The following is a 23771-nucleotide window of genomic DNA, read 5'->3' on the forward strand; positions in this document are numbered from 1 at the left end:
TTAGATCTGCCACTCCCTTGATAGCCATCTAAATAGTTTTTGCAAGGTCAAGAAAACTTAGGATGTCTTTCTAGCACTTATTTCTCTTTGCTCTTACAGATGGCTTTTTACTGTCCTGTAGTCCTATTTGCCATGTCTTGTATGACAGCTTTGGAATTCAGAAGCACCAATGAATTGTCCAATGAAGGTTGGCTTTATAGCTTTGCTAAAGAAATGAGGAAAAGCATAAAGATTAAAAGCTAGTAAACTTACACAGAAGAGTTAAGAAGTAGAAAAAATGGAAGCTAGGAACTAGTACATATTTAGTTTCCCAGGTTTTGGCTTATACCTTCAGTTTTAGGAGAGCGCAACAGCTGGACTCCAGTTTCCTTACTGCTGTGATCTAGTGCTATATGGCCTCATAGGTTTTGAATGAATGAATGCATGAATAAGAATTTCAGATTTTTGTAGCAAGTATTCTTTCAGTCAATAGTTCCTTGGAAGAGGAAGGCTTAATGCAAGCAGTTGAGCAATAGATAATCACTTGTTCTTGATTTCTGATGTCATTGTCATAGATTTTTGGGATTAAAAATTTTACAATGAGACTTCTACCTTGTGTTGTATTTCTTGCACTTGAAAAGCTGGCAGAGAAGAAAGCATTATTAGGATAGATTCAAATTTTATTTCTCTTTTGGTTGTGGCTGGTATTGTATCTGAAATCTGTCTATTTAGATGTCCATTTAGATGTCGTATTTAAATCCCCATACTGAGTGCTACCAAACGGGAGCAATTACACTTTTGTAATTCAGTGTCGTGCTGCTTGAGATACTGATATATTGAGTGTAGAATAAACAATAAGAAAATTTACGAATTTTGTAAGAAAATTTGCCATTGCTGTATGCATGAATCTTTCTGACATCCTCTTTCTGACATCCTTAAAGGGGACAGCAAGATGTTGTTGGTGAAAAAACAGCCCATAGGAACTCCAGGTCATACTGTGTGTTTCTTTACTCTGCTAGATCAGCTGCTGTAAATTGACAAATGAGTTAGTGAGAAACTCAGCTTCAGTCTGCGTTTTTCCTTATCATACTCAATGTCCTTTTGTCTCCTGGATATTTTGAAAGAAGTAATAATCACAGTATCTGGAAGAAAATAATTTGGAAATATTGGAATCATCAGCCTTTTGTTATGCCACTGGTGATTACAGAGTTTTCTTAAACTTCTGTGGCCTTTTCTCTGTCTAGGTGATGTATAAGCCTGGGTGAGCTCTGGGTGAGCACTGGGTCATGTCCTGGGAGCAGTCTAGCAGTGGCAAATGTTAAGATATATGTACGTCTTCAGCAGATTTTGCTGTTGCAGTCAGATTTTTGTTTATTTTGTTTTGCCACAGTTGCCTCCTCTCAAGTTTCCCTGAACTTTCTGTGCATCTTTTTTCTATCCTTCTCCAGCAGTGGTTCTCACTTTTTGATCTATTGTCAATACCTACTAGTGTGCTGCCAATAGATTTCTACACAGCTCCAGGCTACCCTGTAGTTCTTGGTGTGCTACTGATTAATTTTCTTTCCCCAAGCACTGGAATCCCATAGCTGAGGAATAGGTAAATTATTGAAAGGGTGAATGCCTGGCTCCACTAAAAATTCTAGCAGTTCTGCTTTTGACATCCATGGTGCTTGGATTTTACAGTTTTCGATCTTTTTGATCTTTTTGCTGAATCTGGATGCTACTTGGCTGAGATCTGTATTATAACAATTCTTAGTATTATACGATAAGATATGAACTGTGTCCTCCTCCTGCTGTATTTTTTCAAATCTTTAAAATGAAAATGTTTTGACCTGAATTTCTCAAGAAGCAAGACTTGCCTGTCTCCTTAACAATGTATCTTTCTATGTATAATATCAAGTTGCAAAAGAGAGATAAAGGAAAAATATAAGAAATGGGGAAAAAGCTAATATCACCTAAGAGCTGTTGTTTCCAGTTAATAGTTCATTTTTTTCAGCCTCTAACAGAGAACAGTAAGGCACTAACCTGTGTCTTGGGGCCAGATACAGTCAGAATATTTAATGGGGTCCCTAACCTTAGATTTTGAAGGGAGCCCCAGATATGGGTTTCTGTAGCTGTGTATCAAGTGCCAGTCCAATAGCGGAATGCACGATGTGCAACATGTGCCTGGTTTTATGTGATATGTGGCCTTTCACTCACTCCAGGAGCAAGGGTGTTGTGGCTTACCCCAAGATGCAAGTGGAATATCCTTACTTTTTAAAATTGATTTTATTGCTTGCTAAATCTCCTGCAAAGCAATACAAGCTCATCTTTCTAGGGGATTTTTCTCATAAAAAGGAACTTGCATTTAGCTAGCATATTGGAGGAACTTTCTTTGTTACTTCAAGTAAGAAGTACAGATACAGAAATTGAATATTTGAAAAAGTAAGTTCCTTGCAAAACAGAAGGCAAATATTGAAAAATGTTTTCCCAAGCAAGCTAATTGCAGCCAGAGCTCTTCATACAGAGGGGTAGATTCAGGTAGACAAAGAGAACACCATGTTCCGAGTAATTTCTGGAGAATTGTGATATATTTCTTGTTCACTTCATTGCCCAAGTGCTGGCATACCAAGGCTGTATTATCCACTAGTTACATTATTCCTAACACAAAAGCCTTTATAATTGCATGCAAATAAGTGATCTTGCACAGAAAGCTCAAAACGAAAGAGAAAACCCAGAGAAATCCCTCCTGGAGCTTCAGAGCAGCAAGTGCAACTGAGCACGAATTTCAAATCAAGTAGTCAGCTGTGGGCAAGATTTCCCTCCTGCTGGTTCTTTCTCTACTGTTGTGGATCTTACATGTCTTTCTGTGAATGACACGGTTTCAAGGTAAGGAGATGAAAGCAGTCCTGTGCCTCTTCAAACTGCCAGTTTAAACACTCCCTAGCTGAGCACAGCTTAATACCTTGTCACCTTTATCCTGGAAAAATTATTTCGTCTTGTGTCTGCTATATGAGACTTAATTGGAAATCTGTGTTTCTTCTCTCTGTTTTTGTGCTGTTTGTTGATGTGGGCTCAGATCACATTTACCAGATTGGGCCCTTGCAGGTCTAATATGGAGCTTCCCTACCTGTCCATCATTTGTGAGCTTGGGTTGCATCCAGACTGCTACATCATTATTCACTGTTTAGTTTCAATTTACAATTTTTGCATACACTGGACTGAAGTGCTAGTTTTAAAAGGCTAACTAGTTTTCATAGTTTTCTATAATTCTTGTAAGATTGGATTAATTTTCTTATGTTGTCTTACAGGTTTATTTTGTTCAACTCTGCATTACTGCAACTGAAAATAAGTGATTTTTTTTTTCCTTGTTCTTTTAAACCTCTTTATTTTTTAGAGTTTGCTTAAATTAGAAGAAGGGTTATTTCGGACAAAACTTAGGAGAGGACAGATATCCTAATGTGACAGCCAGTGATGGCAATTGGTATTATGAAAAGATGTGATGGAGCTGACTCTCTGCTTGGGACAATAATTTTGATTTGTGTATTTTGTACCTGTTCTCTGATTAAAAGATATCAGAAATTTAATGTTGCGGGCAAATAGGAATAGGCATTTTAGGGGAGACGTAACTCAATAGAAATCTAGTCACTCTGACAAGGGTTATAATTCTGTAACTGAACAGTAAGAGTTAATTTACAGTTAGAAAACACACACAAATCTCTTAATAATTTGTAAATGTTGATTAAGTCAGAGTGAGATATGAAGAAGGTAATTTCAGTAGATGCTTGAATTTATCTCCATCTTTGAATCTGACCTCTTACAAAAGAGACAAAGCTGAATCTTCATCCCATTCTCTCTTAGAACATTTTTCTTTCCTTTTGTTAGTTTAAGAGCATGAAAAAGCTGATGAAAACTTTATAGCTAAAATAGTATTTGGAAAAATTTTTATGTTTAGTCATTGGAAAAGCTAGGTAACTTTCAGGTACTTTCCTGAGTTCTCAGAGGCTTTACTGATCCTGTTTCCAAACACTGAAAAGTGAAGGAGTTTCCTCATAAGCAGCAAGAGATTGAGTTGTGGTTTGATTTATTAATCAAGCTGTGCAGCTGAGGCAGGCAATACAGTAACCCGCAGCAGAGACACCATACTGTGTATCCTGATTTGTTCTGGAACTTCTTGTATAGATCTTTATACAGGATTAATCCTAATAGCATTAGTGTGGTAAGACATATTGCTGAGTAGACTTAGACAACTAACAAAGACTTAAAACAAACAAAAAAATCCTTTGGACATTGCTGTTAAATAGCTGACATGAGATCAATCTCTTTAACCAATTCCTGGCTCTTTCTCAGACATCATCTTGGACAAAAGGGAAACTCAGCAACGGATTACCGGGGACCACTGTCAGCCTTTTGAACTAAAAGCTGTTGCCATCCAGTGACTTATCCTTATTCAGAACATTTTGATGAAATGTGGTATAGCTCTAATGTGATAGTTAAAAAAGCAGATTAGTGAATTTTAACACTTGTGTTTCAGCCTTCTATTTCAGACAAAAATATTGAATGGTATGGTGTATCTTAGTTTTCACATAATTTAATGTCTTAAATACTGGTAATTATCCTGAAGACATGCTATCAGTAAGCTTAAAACAAACGTGGAAAGCTGAAGATAGGATTTAAATTTAACACTAGTCTTTTTAATGCATTTGAGGCAAGAATTTCCATAAATTAGAAGGGATGTATCTAAACCCATGTCTTTCTGGTTTGGAATACCATGTGAGTGGTTTCATAAATCAGCTGCAGTTAAAATGACAACCCATAGTAGAATGCACTGCTAATTTAATTTTGCTAAATGATTCTTATTTTAATCACTGTAATACATTTTGATAAATGGTTTAGGTGATCAGTTTAAAAACCAATTTAAATTTCAGCAGTTTTGTTCACTTGTCATGTGTATTGTTTTCTTTCATGGTCAGGTGTAAATACTTTTCATTGGTAAAATCAGTTTACATAGTATTTTCAAGCATATTAAAGCACTGCTTCTTCAAGACTAGGGATACGTATTTTACTTGAAGTATGGAGCTAGTGCTTCTAAAATTATTTATCTTAGATACATTGGTTCTCAAGTGGTTTGCTTGGAATGTTGAAATACCTTTGAGCTTCTGAATTCTCATTGTGGAAGAAAGCATTTATTTTGCAAATGATCAGAAGTAAGAGCTGGTGAATGATAGGGACAAGGTGTATGTTTTTATGCTTCAGAATAGAGAGGTTTAATTTGAGAACCTGGGTTTGCAGTTCTCTGCTGCTGTTGCTAACAGGGTCCTTGGGGACTGTGGCTGAGACACTTGCCTCAGTGTTGTCTGCACAATTCCCTAGGGAACCAGGCCAAAAACCCTGGCTGAGCTGGCTCACACTCCGTGCTCTCCATGTTAAAAAGGATGAATACATGTGATTACTGTGATTATACTAGCAGGGTCATGGTATGTAACCATGGTGTAAAGCAGTGCAGCGAAAGTTTATGCTTTCAGCATTCAACATGTGCATAATGTAATATTTTAACTGCATGTATGGCAGGTGATATTTTTTTAGGGACAGGGATTTTGTCATCTACAGGAGCTATCCATGGATATCTCATAGCTGCTATGTGGAAGGCTGCTATGCTTTAAGGTGTGAATTGTGCACCATTGCTGCAATCTTCCTTGGGCATCAGCAAGCCCTGGCTGTGAGGTGGCTTGTTGCCTTTCCCATCTGCTCATTGCTGCTTTCCAAAAAGGGCTTATGACCCTCCTTGTGGCCAGTCTGGCATTTGTTTTTGCCTCTATACAGAACAATGAAATGTGAGAGAGAAAAAAAAAGAAAAAAAGAGAAGCCCTTCTGGAAGTATCTTCCTTGTCCCAAGATATTATACGATGCTGACACCATCTGCTTCATGCAAGACATGGTGCTGTCTAGGCAAAGCCTAGTTCTGGCTCCCTGTGTGTTGCTGGAACTGTGGCTGAGCCATTCTGCTGGCTGGCATTGTCTGGCTCTGAGGGGGGTGCTGGTGGCGGAGCCCCTGATTTGAAAACAAGTGAAGAGGCAACAGCGTATCCAGAACTTGGTACTCCCTCTGGCTGAAGCTCCATCTTGGGTGGGACTTTGGGAGGGCTTGTCTGTAACTCCAAAAGAATGGTCTGAAGTGTGTCATGCCTAGAAATTTTGTTTTCTAGTTTTCGGTGACATGAGCTTTCTGAGACAAGTGGCTGACATAATGGGTGGGAGTGTGTCTCACCATAAACTTAGAGTAGCATCGTTTGCCCATCTGCTAGTACCCAGCCTGGGGTGGTTCTTACATTTCTGTGAGGAAATCTTGCTTTCATCAAGGTATTTAATTTTTTTTCTCTTTCTATGCAGTTATTAGCCCTTGGGAGCCTGAAATCCCTAGGTTGTCCTGTATTTCTCCTCTGTTCTCCTTGTGCAACGACACTATAAACAAGAGGTGGTTCCACAGCCTCTTGGTGCAGGAGTCTACTCCATTGTGCTATGGTGTAGAAGTCTGGCAAGTCAAGATGTCTTCTGATGGGGGGATCAGGCCTGGAGCAGTGGACTTTTGAAGTTCAGGCAGCATTTCTCATCAATTCTTGATTTTGCATTTCTGAGGAGGAAACATTCAGCTTTTGGCTAAAACCTGAAATCCTTCTTAATTTTTCATGCTTGTTTTATTTTTTCAGAGAAAAATAAATTATTTTTTTACTGAAACCATGTACTTCATGGAAATAGAACTTTTACACAGAAGACTTTCTAACGAAATACAATTTTGATAGAAAATATGTATAATCTTTGCACAACATGGAAATTTTATGATGAAGCCATAGCAACAACATACAACTAGTTGCTGAAAGAACACACTAGAGATAGCCTGGAGTTTGACCATGGAAATGTTTAATACTGCGTATCTTCCATCTTCAGACACTTACTGCTTACTCTCTCTGTGGACCTAATGCTGCAAATGTTATTTTGTCTGTAATCAAGCATGTTGTCTTGTATTCTGAAATGTTGGAGGCACAAATGGGGGAGCTGGCAGACATGGGGAAGCTGCGAATGGTAACTGACGTGAGTGCCTCACATGGTAGTAAGGTGACCATTTTTGTTTCAGACTGAAGATGATGGAAAGTAATTAGTAAGAATCAGTTTACTTGTAGTGTTAGTGGCTCATAATAATATATCTAGTTTGGGATGTGCTGTTTCATTTTGTTATTAGCTTATTTTTTGTGGTCTTTCCTATAACAGAACTTCTTGTTTGACTGCAAAATTGCAGGATAAATACATGAAAATTAAAAATTAGTGGTTCTGTAAATGAGGAGGGTTTGACTGCTACAGTTCACAGAATCATGAAATGATTAAGATTGAAAGAGATCACCAAAGGCCATCTAATCCAACTTCCCTGCTCAAGCAGGCTTCCCTAGAGCACGTTACCGTAAAATGCCAAAGCAAATAGTAGGAAGGTATTGTAAAGGTGTAAAATTTCAAATGGAAAGAGAGATGCCTGATAGATGGCAGTTCTGAGACACTCCAGCATTTGGTACTGGATATTACAGTCCTGTATTGATGTATTTATTGTTAAAGCATTTGACTTTCCTCTACCCGGAAAGTACCTGCCTTGATCCTTCTGGTTCTTACACTAAAGGATTAAAGACCTGTGGTACTCCAGCTGTACCCTCTTATGTAGTGTCCATTTCTGTAAAACAATTACATTTTAAGGGCCTTTAGTTTAGTCTTTGTCCAGCACATGACTATACCAAGACAATGCAGTTAAACATAGTTTTGATCACTCTGTTGAACGCAAATTTTGGCTGATGAGTCTTTGAAGTCAGTGGGCAGGACGAATGGGTGGGATTGAGACACATTACAGGAAGTCCTTCATGTTGTTTCTGTAAGGCATGTCTGACACAATATTTTCAGAGTAAATACATGTAATTCACAGCATACTATGAAAGAATTCTGTACACTGTAGGAAAGAGTGCTGGGATGCATTTGACTTTCTAGCATGTGCAAATATTTACTGTTTGGCTTTGTGTTTCTTCTTCTAGACATTACCCAAAGCAGTCCTTCACTACAGTGGCTGATACACCAGAAAATCTTCGCCTGAAGCAACAAAGTGAATTGCAAAGTCAGGTAAATAAAATAATTATTTTGTCTTGTTAATATTACACTGTCAGTCCACTTCTTTATAGTTTTTCCAAGTAGTCGTAGTACTTCTTTGTACATACATAGTAGTACTGCAGTGCAATTGTAAAAAATATTTGTAAGTTGGTATAACACTGCAAAACTCAAGGTTTTATTTCTGTTCTCACTTATACTAGTAACCATACTATTGTAAGTCCATTGACATCACTGGGATCCTTCATTTTCAACAGTACATGAAGCATCTAAATAGTTTTTAATGTTTGAAGTCATATAGCTTAACTCAAAGGGTTTATTTTCCTTTGACAAACTACTGTTGTTAGCTTGCATTAAACTTAATCATAAAACAGGGTGTGATTAACAAACAACGAATTTGTCATTAGCAATATTTAGAAGCCTTTAATATTTATCAACAATGAAATGACTGAATAATCAGTCTATGGGTCTCTTATGGCCTCTGTCAACTAATAAATGAGGCAGTCTGTAAGCCGGTTGTGATAAACACATTATCAATCAAAACTTATGTAGGTTAATAAGAAATATATTTAAATTAAAATGTAAAATGAAAAGGGGAAAACAAGAGAAGAAAATGTCAGAGAAGACTTAGGTGACCCAAATACGATGCTGGCTATCTACCATAATGTAAAGTTCTGATTGATATTAGTTCATGATTATCTGAAAATCCCTCCTCTCCCCCACTCTCCAGTATCACTTTATACTGTTTTAATTTATGTAATGCTGGAAGTTGTCCTGACTCTGTAAGATGATTGATAATATTTGATTGCATTTTATTTTATGAAAATTCCATTTTTTAAAAATCTATTGTGTTTTAGTTGAGATCTCTCATTATAAATTCATAGCTATCATTGTCTATGTCATAAAAACCTGTAGCAAAAATCAGATGGTAGACAACAAGACCTTTCTTTTTTGAGAACCTCTGTATAAGTTAATGGGCAAAATTGAAGGAGTGCTAAATAGAAATGGTAGCATATATTGGTGTGTTGTCTTAAAAATTCTTTACCTTTTGCCATTAGAGTTACTGATTATAAAACGTAGACAAATTATTTCATTCTGAAATTCTGCCATCTAGAAAGAGGACAGTTCATGGTCTCTATGTTTCCTCTTGACTTCAGTGGAGTCTGCTTCATTTTCTTGTAGTTCAGTGGTTCTGTGTGCTAGTTGCCATTGTGTCACAAAGTTAACAGGAACTTAACAGTACTTTTTACAGGCCTTTTAAAAGAATATAAATTCTCAGCCCACTGTTTTTTAGGGGTTTGACAGAAAATGTTGGGATTCAGTAGAATAATGAAATTTTACTACTCTTTGCAGAAGATATAGGAGAAGTGGCTTTCCCTAACCTGTCTGAAACATGCATCTGTGACACTGTGGAAGCATGAGGAAACTTTTTTTGGTATTATTCTCTATTTGTAAGCTGTGAACTTAGTATTCTAGGACTGGATAAGCAGTATCAGCAAGAAACTTGGAGTCTGCCTATAAATAAAATTCATGCAACTGTTCACAATGCACTGTCATAAAATGTTAGATAAGGATCTACTCAAAACTTGGAAATGGAGAGAAACCCTTAATTTGTACAATGTGCCTTTTTTCAATATTGTTAGTCAACAAAAGATTTGCAGATCCAAATATAATTCTAAATAATAAGGGCACAAAATTCCCTACTTGAAAGAAAAGCCATAATGTTTTTGATCGTTATTTGCTTCCTTGTTGTTGATTTACATCTCGACTGTGTTAAGTAGTCTAACCCGTAAATCATTTCAATGCTGAAATAAAGATTCCTGGTACTTTTCCTTATCCAATTTAAATCTATTTTGTCATAAAATTTAAATTCTGAATAGTTTCTGTAATATTTTGAAGAGTATAAGAACAGAGAAATTGCCATCCTCAATCAGTCCTATTGGCCATCTAGTCCCTTGTCCTATCTTTTCAGAGAAAGTTGAAAGATTCCCAAATGAAAAAATACATGGGATATAATTTTGCATTGTTCAGGTCTCATTCTATGTCAGTGCTGTGCAGTAGAAAAGAGTGTGCATGGTTCAAGAAAAGCCTTTTGTATGAAACCAAACTTGGCTGGATAGAATCACATTGATCACGTGGACTACCTTCCAGTATTCATGAGCTGCTTGAGCCTCCTGCCAATGCATTTGGCAATTTGGGATTGAACAAATTCTGTGTTAGGTAATGTAAAAAATTATGTTAACTACTGAACAAGAAGAAATGCTTTTCTGAAGTAATAGCTGCCTCCTAGTTTCTAAGTAAACATCTTTAATGCTTTTAGTTCTGAAGAGGCACAACCGTGTGTTTAACTGCAGGACTCCAAGTGTTTTTTCAAAATCTGTAGCTTTAGAACTACTCTTTATTTTGCTCAGCGAAACATGAAGAATTGGTAAAGGAAACACCATTAAATGTTGAGTAAGCTAAAATACACGTTTTTGTAAATATGTTGTTTTTATTTTGATTTAAGCAGCAATTGACAGTGTTTTAAGTTGCAGTGCTGGGTCCTTTGTCAAAAATCCATTAAGGTCAGCATCAGGTGCCAGGATGTCATGTTGACATAACATGAAAAGAACAAAACAAAACAAAATACTGTTTTCTGGTGGAGTCAGTAGAAAATGGATAGCTCTTTGGAACACTTGAAAAATTATGTTGTTAAGAAGTCAAAGGACAACATTTGAAAGCTTTCCAGAGAACTCTCTTCTTCTATTTTATATAATATCAGAGCTTTTCCCCTCTTTAGCATTTCCCTTCTTTGGACTTTCATTCTGCTCTGTGGTTGGAAGGAGATACAAGTGCATTTTCAGAGAGGCAGTGTTTGTTCTCCGTTCCGGAGAACTCCACAGTCCAGTGTGCCTCCTGACAGGAGAAAAATGAGTTTGAAGGTCTTTCATCCTCTAAATAAAGAGTAGAGACAGATCCACTGTCTCAAACAAGATTTTTCTTTATGCCTCTCTGATGAAAAATCCCTGGCTTTTTGGGGAATTAGTGCATTCTCTTACTCCATAGCATGCAATGGATACTTTCCATATTCACTTGCCTCTCTTAGATAAACTCATCTACAGAAGTTACTGATATGCTCATCTCAGCTTTGTTTACTTGGAAATTTCCTTCATGTACCTTAGCTACTGATCTCTCTAACTTTATAACAGTGTAAATTGCTCTGTGGCCTTTAGTCCTCATCTATGGCAATGCTGTGCACATCAAAAGCAGCAACTCCAGTTGAACTTGCAGAAAGAAACAAAGATGTTCTGCAGCAGTTCTTGGCAGGAATAATATCAAAGTGTCAAATCAAAGAGAGGGCTGATGTTTAAGGTGTGTTCTACTCCAGCACTTTCTGAGGACATGTACTTTCCAGTAACTGGTGGGGAACTGGATACAGAGTCACAGGTGTTGTCCTATTGTCTTCTTATCCTGGCCTGTGGTTACACACCCTGAGGCTGCTGTCCTTGGAAACTCCAAGTGCTTCTTTTCATATGTGAGAATATTTCTTGTGCTTCCCTTACAGGAACTTGGATAACTGAAAGTGAATCTGTGTTTCTTTAGGATCATACTTGCAGTTTTTCTTGATTAATAGAGTTCATAAAGTGCTGATTTTCAAGAAGTACCATAATGTCTTATGAGACATACGTGGATGAATCATACTGTCCTAACAATATTATATTTTAACAGTCCTTACTTTCTCAGGAATTGCTTTTGTTATATCTTTATCTGCCAACTCACACCAGGATAATCATGGTATTCTTGAGCATTTGGAAGAGAGTCAGCCTCAGAGAAGGGAATAAAAAGTCTTTATGGTCAGATATTTGCATCTAGGATGGCCATGCTCCTCTTTGTTCAGGGTGAAGAAGAGATTGACTCTGCGTGGCAATAACGAGTGAAAGTGCAAGAGATGACAGGTGTAAACTGAAATACAGAAGACTTCATTTATGCATAGGGAAAAACATTTCTGGTGTGAGGGTGGATGAACACTGGCAGAAGTTGCTTGGAGACATTGTGGAGTGACCATCCTAGGAGATTTTCAGAAGAGGACTGGGCACAGTCCTAAGTAATCTGTGGTAGTCAACTGTGCTTTGAGTAGGGTGATGCAGTAGATGATCTCCAGAGTTCCCCTGCATCTTCAAGTCTTTTCATATTCAGTGATTTGTCTCTGTCCTGTCCTCTTTGACCATTTCTCTCATCTTCTTGCCTTTTCTCTTTGCTTCTCTATTTCAAAAATATGTCTTAGCAAACTTCCAGGCAGATTATTTTCATTAGCTTGATTTGTTAAAAAAGCCTTTTCAATTTATATGCACCTCTTTTATGAAATCTTTGGAATGAACTGCCACAGTGAATGCTATAGTAGAATGAAATGCTGTATGAATTACTAAAGCAGACATTGGATGGATTTCCTGGGGTACCCTGAGCGAGCTCATTGGAGAAGTCATGGAGAAAACAGTTTTTGGAGCTAGAGACAGAGATAAAAAAATGCTTTTTCAGCTGAGAAAAAGAGGAAGCAATATGATATGGCAAGCAGAAAGACCTTGTTATACCTTTATGGGTGATTTTGTAAGAAAACCCTGGAATGCAATTTAAAGATGGGACTTTTCTAGATAGCCTTCAGGAGCTGATTATTTATATATTCCTCTCTCCAGTTATCTGAGGATCTGAACCCAACCCACCCTATGTGTATGAGGAGAGGGGTGAGAGAGAAAGGAGAGTGCAGGCTTCTCAGGCATCTTCTTGCTATTATATATTTGTGAGTGACAAGTCCTGGAGACATTGACAAGTCCTGGTTGGTGCATTAAAATAAACCCAGACTGCCTGCAGAAAGCTCTGCCCTGCTCCCCTGTGAACCCCTTCACAGTAGTATTTTGTAAATCATGCTCACCTACTAAATGTGACTTTTTTCAGCTCCTGGTTTGTTCCTTCTTTCCCTCTGAAGACTATTTAAATGGCTTGTTTTATCTGCGTGAGTGAAAGGCATAAAAATCATTCTTGATGTGAATAAGACAAAGCTCCAGAGGAGTGCAAGAAGCAGAATAAATTTCAACTTTCTGGGAAAATGGTTGTCTCCTCTTCTGATTTTTATCTTGCCAAGTACATGAGGGATACTGTCTACATCCTATCTGCTCTGGACTGGCTCCTGTTACTGTGACACCATATATCTACACTGTTTCAGTTATGTTGTTTTTATTGTTTGTTTGGGTTTTTTTTCCCCCTTGCATTTACTTAGCCTGTAAGATTCAGAATGTGACTGTACTGCTTCCACTCCTCTCCTCTCCTGTCTGCTACTCTTTGGTGTCATAGGTGCTGAACCAGCATGTGGAGATAAACATGTCATAACCATGTGGTCAGGAGACATCAGAACATGTCTGACGAGACACCAAACAGGATGTAGTACTGTAATAGATAAACAGACTGTGCAGCAGAGAGGGAGTTTCTCTGTGGAATACATTTTTGTATTATTGACACATTTGTAGCACCCTGAAATTCTTTGATTTCATATGTGAAAATACAACTCTTCTACTGGGACATAAGATACAGTTATGGGCTACTTTTGAAATAGAAAAGCTGTTTGTCGTAGCTTTAAGTTGTTAAGACAAGTCTTAAATCTGATTCCTGCTACTGACTGCATATCCTAATTTTTAATTTTTTTTTTTTAAATCTGATATCATTGGCCTGTATAATTATACAGAATTTTATACTGACTTTCAATGGTAATGTACTGGTCAGTGTAGGAAATATTGCTTGTATAAAGGGGTCTAGATAGTAGTGGGTTTTTTTCATATTTTTGTTTTACTTGTTTATGAAAATAACTGTTTTTCTTATGATATTGACTGTTCTTTCCCCTGTTTTCTTTCTGGGTCACATCACACCTTGATAATCAGTAAATTAAGCTGTGTAGATAAAAGCAGTAAATTCTTTTTCTTTTTTCTGAACCTATGTTATTATGTGTATCTGCATTTATATCTAAGGACAAAATTACAGGTTTCAGTGCCTGAGCAAAACAACTGCTTCAGACTACTCTTTTTGTACTGTTTCTTCGTTTCTCTGAAAAAAGAACTGCAAAGATAATGATGAAAGGAGCACATTACAAAGCAAAGGTGAATACTTGCCCAAAATTCAGAAGAACCGTTAGACAGACTTGCACACGAGCATCTATGGAAAATGGTAACCTCTCTAACTTTTCAGCTTTTTGCTGTTGATTTGACGATACAAAAGTGAAAGTGCCAGCAATTTTTTTTTTTTTTTTGCATTAGTTCTTGCCCTGTTGTTATTAACCACAGTGATGTGAAAACCTTATGTAATTTGATAGGGGAAAAGCAGAACAGAACTGCATTTAAGGAAGCACAATAGTATCTGCAGAGTCTTGGAAGCAAGCAGCGCAAATTTCCTGCTGGCTAAAAAGTTAGAAAGTCTAGAAAGTGCACAGTCACAGGACAAAAACTGCGTCTTCCAATGCCAAGACTCAGAAGTAAGCTGCAAAATATATCAATATAATTAGATTAATTTTTCTAGTATATGTTAATGAGGAAATAAACCCATAGTACATTTTCTTTCATGTGTATTTCAGATGCACATAATGTTTAACTGTAAAATGTGATGGGATAATCTATTTACATGAGACAGAGGTAATTTTTGTGGTAGGATAAGGGCAGAGCGATCATGATTTATTATTAATAGTGTACTTATGAAAAAACCCATTTTTATAGGCTTTCTTATGACATTGAATCAATGGACAAGTAGGACATCCTTAACAGAAAATCTTAGGATCAATAAAATCAAAAGTGATTCCAACTACCTTTACTTGTACAATCACAAGTAATAGAAAGGGAACAAGAGAGAGCTACAGAATTCATAGCTGTTATTTGTGAGTTGAGTTGTGGAATTCTTAACTGCATCCACACTAGTATTGAAATGTCTATAACTTTTTAGAGGAGCAATTAATAAAAATAATAACTTAAAAATTGAGATATCAGAATTTTTATGATTTAAATACATTCACAAAATACTATAATCTTCAAAAAAAGTCCTTTTTGTTCTAGATGAGGACAGAATGGAGAACATATATGTTCTTTTTCATGTCTAGGTTCTCTTCAGATTCTCTTGAGCTTCTTTCTGGTTTTTACTTTTGGAACTAGATTTTTTTAAATGGTTACTGTGATTTTTTTAAATGGATGCTGTGATTCTTTTTAGTTATGTTTTCATTGGATTACTGCACAGCATTTCAACCCACATGAAGGAAAAATGCATTCAGTTTTAGAGAATTTAAAATAAAGACTGAAAACAGAACAATTGTCATAATAAATCAGGCCTCCAAGGACTGCAATCAGGCACTGAGGACGTACCCATACTGTAGAGTACAAGAGGGTCAGAAAGAAGTTCCTAATCCCAAAGACAAACAGAGTGTGCTGGCTTATGTCCACACTGTGTATGGCTTCTCCCCCTATAATGGATACATATTTTTTTTCCATTTCATAGTGTTTAAGATGGTGTAAGAGCTGAATACCAGCCCATCAGAGTGGCATTCAAGAAGCATGAACCTGAACATGCGTGAAATGTGATGGTAGTGGGGAGTTTCTGGGGTCAGTGTCCTTTGGGTTGTGTGCAGTGACTGGTCAGGTCAAAGGGAGCAAAACTGGTGCAGATGTGTCCTTGCTGCCTTTCAGGAGTGCTCCCTCCACTGAAGTAGACACTGAGCTGTGCCAGGTCTTGCCTTGGGAATGGCTGGGGAACACACCCAGCAGTGTTGGGTATAAAGGCTGTCAGTACTGACTTTGTCCCCTTGCCCTCTCCTGTTTAGCAGAGTATTTGTACTGAGAAAGTCTGTCAAACCCAGAAAATGAGATCGCATCTGTCTTTCTTTCCTTTCTGGGCTTCAGATCTGCATCTTTCAGACTGCCACATTCAATCAAAGGGGGTCCATGTAGTCCTGCTGCCTATTGCTTACACTGCTGTTTTTTCACAAAAACTGGCAGTACTTGTGATCAGCAAGAGGAAACTTGACTCAGTAGGTGACCAGTCTGATCCAGTGTGGAGTATTGGTAATGTCATCATTAAAAGGAAGGACAGCTGAGGAGCATGCCTTTACTTACTCACTCTGGGATATCAAAAAAGAAATTTTTAGGAATATGGTTTTAGTCAATGCACTGTATTAGGAGAACTTGTTTTATTTTCTTGATGTTGCTAGTGTCTTCCTCCAGAAAGTTCTTAGTCTTTGCCTTAGACTTCCATTTGTGTAATGGCTGGGATGAATTATCTCTCCCCCCACACCCCCAGCAAATTGTAGTGGCTGGCATATTTAATAATTCAAAATTGGCATATGAGTATTTTTGTTAATACACTCTCATACAGAGTAACAGCTCAATATTTTTTTCCAATGTGAGATTATAGGAGTGAATTCTTTGTACATCAAAGCATCGGATAAATCCATTTGGCATGTCACATTGTGTCAATTAATGATTTCCATTTAGTTTATTTTAAGCTCATATCTTTTCAGAAGTACTGACCTGTTTCTTACCAAGGAACGAAGCTAGTCATCCATCTTGTTGTAATGAGACCAATTTTTGTGTTCATCTATGGCAATATCTTAACAAACTTCAGAGGTTCTGAACAGAGAATTTATAGAGGCAATGTTAATTTTCCCTTCAATTTTTTCTTGTCCTTAGTCTCATGGCCTTAAATGCTGAAAGAGTATGATAAACAACAGTATTTCTGCTAATTTTATTGGTTCTCTGAAAATGTTTTGAATTTGGTCCTTATCTCTTGTTTCAGTTTTTTTCCACGAGGTTGAGCTACTTTTACGCTTTAGACATCAGGGTTTTTATTCTTACTGATGCTACAAGCTCAGCATGTCATGAAGAATTTCTTCACTGAAAGGGTGGTTAAGTGGTGGAAGAGGCTGCCCAGGGAAGTGGCGGAATCACAATCCTTGGAAGTGTTCAAGAAACAACTGGATGTGGCACTTTGTGCTGTGGTCTAGTTGATGTGGTGTTTGATCAAAGGTTGGACTCGATGATCTCGGTGATCTTAACCAACCTTAATGATTCTATGATTGCGTGTCAGTTTTTGTAGTTTGAGGGATTCTTGAGAGGGATCATTGCTCACAATGTTGCATTGTTTGGCAGATATCCATAATTCCCTTTCAAAGGAGAAAGCAAGGAGAGATCAAATCCGTTGCTAACATACCTCTGGAAATTGCTTCAAATGCATTGTTAGTTTGCCCCATAGCTGAATATTTTTCCAATAAACTTGTTACATATTTGTATTATGATGGGAATGTAGAGTTCAAGAATTTCCATGAGCATGGTTATATTTATTCTTATTTGATGCAATTATATATTTTTTATTGGAATGCATCCAGTCTTTAGATCTATACTGAGAAAACAGGAATATACTGATTTACCTGCATGCTTCTCCCATGTGATTAGCTGTGATTCAAGTCTGCTTTTGTAGAGCTTTTATAAGTATGCATTTTGTTTAGCAGTTATTTGTATCTGCTAAAGTATCTTAAATTGATAAATATTTCTATGTAACAATTGAGAGTGGCTGGATTTCTTTACCTCTTTGGCTTTTTTTTTTTTTTTTTTGAGTGTAACAAAGAAGTCAATATAGTTGCATATTTTTATTTTGTGTAAAACAGCTGTTCCTATTGTGTGCATTGGCTACTGAGTAGCATCCTTTAAATCTATTATTAATTCTGTTTTCAGTCAGCATTTGTACTGGAGGTGGCCTTAACAAAATGACTGGCAAAGCTGCTTAATAGGAGAAATCCAAGCCTGGTGAGAGTGTCACATTCTCTTAATTGGAAGTCTTACAAAGCAGAAGCTTTAAGCAAATTAAAATGAAAAAAAGAGCTTTAGCCTTAGCAGAGGAATTAAAAACTGAATAAACAAAATCTCTGTCATTCCCTGTGTTTCCCAACGAAATGTAATATTCTGGCTTATAGGTTTTGAATAGCTGCAGAAGGGCTTTGTCTGCTCCAGCAAGAGATACTTTTTGCACTTTGAAACTTTGAGGATATTTCTCTCTGCCTGTCTCTCTCTTTGAGTTTGTTTTTCAGTTCTTCATAATTTCTGACCAGCCTGTAGCCTGAGCTGTCTGGCCTTGGTGCACTTGTAATATGCTGAGTGTGGCTATGAGAAGGAGAAAGGAGAAAGGCTTGCCTGACGATGCAATGCCAAAACAACACATGAATCCAAAATTGCATAGTATTAGGCCTTTCAGAGTATTTGGATGAAGAAGAAAGGCAGGAGGGATCCTGGGCAGTCCTACCCCTTGACCCCAATAAAAGGCCATGAGCGTTCGTCAGCATTTTAGTTGGTCATTTTCCTGATGCTTCGGTTGCTTATTGATGGGGCTGTTTTAGATCCAAGAAATATATTGTCCTCCTGATTTATTCTCAGATGGTGAAGGGACCATTCAGAGTTCAATGATTTCTTGTAACTGCTGCCTCGCAGGATGGATTGAGGTCTATTTGGGGTGATAGTTTGTCAGGTAGTGCTATGCTTGCAGAAGATTATGTTGATGGGCTTTCAAGTGAAAGGGTCAGGAAAAAAAGAGAAAGGAAAAAGAGTAGGATTAGTATAATGTTTAACCTTGCTCAAAATAAAGTGAGTGGAAGAAAATACTAAATGCTTTATTTGCACCAAATGTTAGAGCTTTGAAGGTATTTGGTGGAAACATTTGGGGGGGAGGAGGGGCAAGTGTTTGACGTTAGAAACTGCTTGGAGCACAGGTTTATTTTTTTCCTGTAGTTTACTAGACTCAAAATTTTGAAGGACAAAATACATAAGATGTTTTAATAAAAAAAAAAAAAAAAGGCAAAAAAGAAGACTTGTAGCTTACTATTAGTAGTGACAAAAATGTAAATATTTTGTACTTTCATGACTTTAGGTTATATAAGGTCAGTTTTATTTAAAATGTAAACATTTCTATATAAATATATCTACATTTAATATATTTTTTTAGTATCTTGTGAGTTAAAAATAGTTGAATTCTACCTAAATGAAAATAATTTTACTGAGTAAAATGAAGCATAAATTTCTTGTTTTAAATTTTTTCCAGGAAGTATAGTTGAATTGCTTTAAAGATTTAGGAAATGTAAACATGAATGAAATTACCACATATATTTTTGCAACGTAAGATAAAAGTTTAATAGTGTAATATATTTATCAGTAAATGAATTGTTGATATAAACTTAAATGTGTAAACATGGTCAGAATAAAGGTCCAGGTTGCTCAGCCCTGTTAAGAAAGGAGTAAGAGAGATGTGTGTTGAGGACGGGATGCTCCAGTGGACGGGTGATAAGGCTGGAATGCAAACACCCGGCACAGAGTCTTGGTGGGCACACGGTGCAGCACCATTTGAGATAAAAGGGAAATAGGTTACGTTGCTTGTTCTGGTCAAAGGAAAATGCTTTGATCTGTATAAGAGGAGAATCAAAAAAATCAAATAATGTTGTACTTGACTTGAATTGTGGCTTTCTGGTGCGTCACTGGCATGTGTATCCTTGCATTGTTAGTACTATGCCTTGTGAATATGGTGGCCTTTGCCACCATCTTGAGCCCGTGCTCCCTTCTTATGGACTAAACTGAACACTGGAGTCTTTCGATACTGCTGTTGTCTCCATCAGCTTCTGCAACAGAGGCTACTCTTACTTTTCCATACTTTTAAATTTAACTTCTTCAGTTTAGTTCCGTCCTTTTCCAATCTCTCATCCTATTTTATAGCCTAAAGCCCAGCTCTTGCTTCTGGCCTTTGCTTTTACTTTGTGTTAGTTCTCCTTTGCGATCTAACCTGACAAATTCTTGTGACAAGATGTGAATTGAGCAGGCAGGAACTGGAATATTTTGAAATGACTGATACCAATGAAAAATGGAGCTGCTGCCCTAGAAGGCTGTCAGCATTGCACAGCACCAGAGATGGCAGGGCTCAGTGGGTGAGCAGCCGTGGAATGGGGATGTGGAGGGCAGGACTCCAGGGAGCCGTCACGCCTGTGCTCCGAGCGAGTTATAGTTATGCATATGTGTTTTGATGGTAGATGTTAGGAGGTGAAAACTTTAAAAATCCCCTCTGCTTTTATAGATGCCAAGGCCATAGAGTAGTAGTATTCTGCCACCTGGGGTGTAGAATGATCTGGATGGATGAGATTATCTAAAAGGTTGTATGAACAGTGTCCCTAAAAATGCCTGTTTCTGCCTAGTGTTTAGCAGTGTATAATATGTCATGGCTGTCTCAGATAAACACTTGTAAAGTAGGGTAGAATCCGATGCCTGATTACATAGAAGGCAGTGTTTGAGTACTGAATGATAACTAGACCAAATTTAGCTTTTCAGGAGACTGGAGTCAAATGTAAGAAAAAAAGACTGAAAAGAGATAGGGCATATCAGACGTCTAGTGAAAAGCACATCTGCTGTCCTGAACCAGAAAGTTGTGGAAGATTATGCTGATCATCTTATTTTACAGCACGGTATAGAACCTTCTTGTTCTGAGAAGCATGGTGACAGGACTCAGCAAAAAACTCTTTTGTTTAATCTTTTACCTCTGCTGCTTTCTTCTGTTCAGAAATAATGGAAAGAAACTTCCTGGTCGACCATATGTACTGAAGGTATTTATTTTAAATTGCAGCATAGGATGAGCAGAGATCTGTAACCTGAATATTTTTCTGAGGGAAATCCCAGCCTGCTGCAAATGAGTTGAGGAGTGGATGTTTTAAAATGGTTTTAACAGGCATTTCCATTTAATTTTACTTGTTGTTTAGTGCTTTAACATAAGCATAAATTCCTGGAGTGTTTAAAGTGTTTCTGATTCATTACTTCTGTCTACTTGCAAGAAAATTGTGTTTTACTAGTTAAGAGTTGATGTACTTTGGGGACTTCTTTACTGGCAAATAATCACCCTTATTAAATGAAAGTTATTTTCTTAGCTTTTAATAGTTACAATAGAAAATAAATAAAACTGATTAGCTCATTCCTAGAAAATGTTTTTTGACTCTGTAAATCCTGTAAGCTTGAAATATGTTAGTCCACTGAGTTACTTTTAATATGTATGAATGTTGCAATTAAAGCAGAGAAGCTTTTTGGCTAGAATGGTGTTTCAATAATTGTCAGCTTTTTCTAATTTATTTTTTCTAATATATGCTGTAGGAAGCTCATATTTAGTTTTAAAATAACATGTTTTTAATTTTTCATTCATTTCTCCTTGCTGCAAAACTTTGGGTGCATCACTGTTGATGGGAATTACTTGGAATTTTACTGTAATCACAGGACAATATCCTTTTGCTAAACAAGCTGACAGTATAAAGTCACAGCCAGGAACTTGCTCTGTCTGCTGTAGTCATCTGTAGCTGCTTGGGATCTAGATACAGTGTAGCTGCTGCTGTGGGTCTTCAGCTAAACTAATTTATTCAGCTGAGTATTTTGTATTGCAAAGAGACTTAAGCAACAGCACTTCCGTGTCTTGGATATCTCTCCATGAGGCCGGATGGAGCAATGCAGACATTGGGTCTGTCAATAAATTGACTGCAAAAGCCTTCAGCTGGAATCATAGTTATGTGGCTGAAATTAAAATATCAACTAGGAACTTGTTCATTTATTGGATATTTGGTTTACTAGAGATTATTTTTTTCAGTTGTATGCTTGTGTTACCACAAGTCTCTCAGAAATACAGTGCCAAAGATGTCAAGTAAATAGCCTTTGTTTTGACAGTTTGCTATTAAATTATAAATAATAATATTGTAAGGAAAACATAAATAAATGCAGTTTTAAACTGAAATTTCCTCGCTATGAGGCGAAAAAAGTTAACAAATATAATCCCAGGGTTAAACTGGACATTTATCAATAATGTTGCTTTACAAATAAATAGACTGTTTCCTTTTTGTAATCTTTGAGATGACAGCAGTAAATTATTCATCTGCAAACTCTGTTTCTGTACTGAATTGATGGCCGAGGTTCATTGTGTTCGCCAGGCTGATTCATGTTTGCTGTGGAAATGGTGGAGTAGCCTGTTGTTACTACCTTGGTAATGAGCTACAACAGCAATGATGAGATGTTGTCTGTCTAAGGGAATAGAAAGATATTTCACCTAGGAAAGGAAAGGAAGGACTGGGGAAATGTATTTCCTGCTTGATATTTTATTTGAAAGAGCACATCAGAAACAAACACATGACTTACAATTGCTTTATGTCCTATCTTCCCTTATTTACCAGGTTTTTCTTTCTTTGAGGCACATATTCTTGCAGCAGAAATGAAACAAATATTAGCTACTATCCTGACCCTGATTTGTAAATAAATTACTGAAGCATATTATGTCTTAAGGGTGTTTGCTTTGTGTATATTTCAATTACAGTAGGAATGTATGCTATTGAAAGGCAGAGGTTATTGCCCTAGTTCTTTCTTATCTTGCTTCCAATTAAATCTGACTTCTGTTACCATAGCATTGCTTGCTCGTATGCTGCTTAGTCCAGTGCTGGTCATTTGTGCATGTTTTCTATTTGACTGTGTGGCTGTTCTTACTGTTCCTGAACTAACAGTCCCTGTCGAGTCCTTTTTGGTCTGGGAGGGGGTGGTCAGGCAGCTGTTTTTCACAACTGATACAATTGCTAATGTTTCCTATGCAAGAAGGCAGACTTCTACTCAGTACCCCTGGGGAGTGTAAACATCATTTTTATCATGTTGGAACTACAGGCTCTGTCAGCTCAGTGAAGTTGTTCTCAATTAGTCTGAGGCAGTCCAATTCAGAAGGGAATAGCTGCTCCTGTTCGAGCCCATTTTTCTTTGAGTGTTGCCTGTGCTGATTTCCAGCTGTTACCATGCAGCTTTGGGGAGCTAATGGGGTTCATTTGGAATATCTATCTCAAAAGGAAATGCCTGAGTCAGTGTCTAGTTGAATGATTGGAGATTTTCACACACAAAAACCCTGGTTAATACCCACTTAGCTAATTATCTCTCAATGTACATGATCATCCTTTTCAGTCCAGTAATTAGAGAAAATTAAGTGGAACCTTGCTAATTTGCACTAATGTTGGGAACAACCTATTGCCAATTACTGAATTTTGTGAATTAGTGCAAATGAAAACAAGCACTTTTTACAAACTGTAGATTAACACGTGCCATACCCTATGCAATAGTGCCACATTAATACTACATGCCAAGAACTCACCTGTACACGCAGGGGAAGTTAATACAATGTAAATTGAGAACAGAATCTTTCTTACACTGAAGTTTGCCCTTTGTTAACTGTGTATAGATTACTACACTGAGGCCTAAAGTCACGTGATGTGTCATGGACACCATTCCCTGCTTTCTAATAGAGTTCAGGGAGACTTTTGGAGATCTCCTTTCTAACACAACTTAAAGTTTTTCCTCTTTTGAAGCAGCTGTAATTGTCACCATGGCTGCCAGAGTCAGCACAACATCTTCCTTTGATCCTTTTGAGCTCTTGCAAGGGGCCAAAAAGCTGGAAAAATCAGCCCTTCTGAAAATCCAGTGCAAGTGAAAGATCTCCAACTGCTGTGTTTTCAAAATGCCCGTGTTTTTTTTCTTTTCCTCCTGAAAGTAGTTTTGCTGATGATTCCCTTGTGTGGCTGCATTGCAATCCCAGTCCTAATCTTTCTTTCAGAAGGCTCTTTTTCCAATCCCGTTAATAGTGCCAGAGTT

The 23771-nt window shown here is 37.3% G+C and overlaps 1 protein-coding gene across 3 annotated transcripts in view; it reads left to right on the forward strand.

Moving 5' to 3' along the window:
• Nucleotides 1-23771, forward strand: part of NEBL (nebulette) — a 256082-nt gene that overhangs the window by 65839 nt on the left and 166472 nt on the right. For 2 of the 3 annotated variants that reach the window (XM_039548361.1, XM_039548360.1), the window contains exon 3: nucleotides 8025-8109. In XM_039548361.1, the coding sequence (XP_039404295.1) occupies nucleotides 8025-8109 (85 nt within the window). Of the gene's footprint in view, nucleotides 1-8024; nucleotides 8110-23771 lie in introns of those variants that run through there. The other variant, XM_039548358.1, reaches the window with a different exon arrangement.

Source organism: Corvus cornix, chromosome 2 (genome assembly GCF_000738735.6).
Source record: "Corvus cornix cornix isolate S_Up_H32 chromosome 2, ASM73873v5, whole genome shotgun sequence".
Lineage (NCBI taxonomy): Eukaryota > Metazoa > Chordata > Aves > Passeriformes > Corvidae > Corvus > Corvus cornix.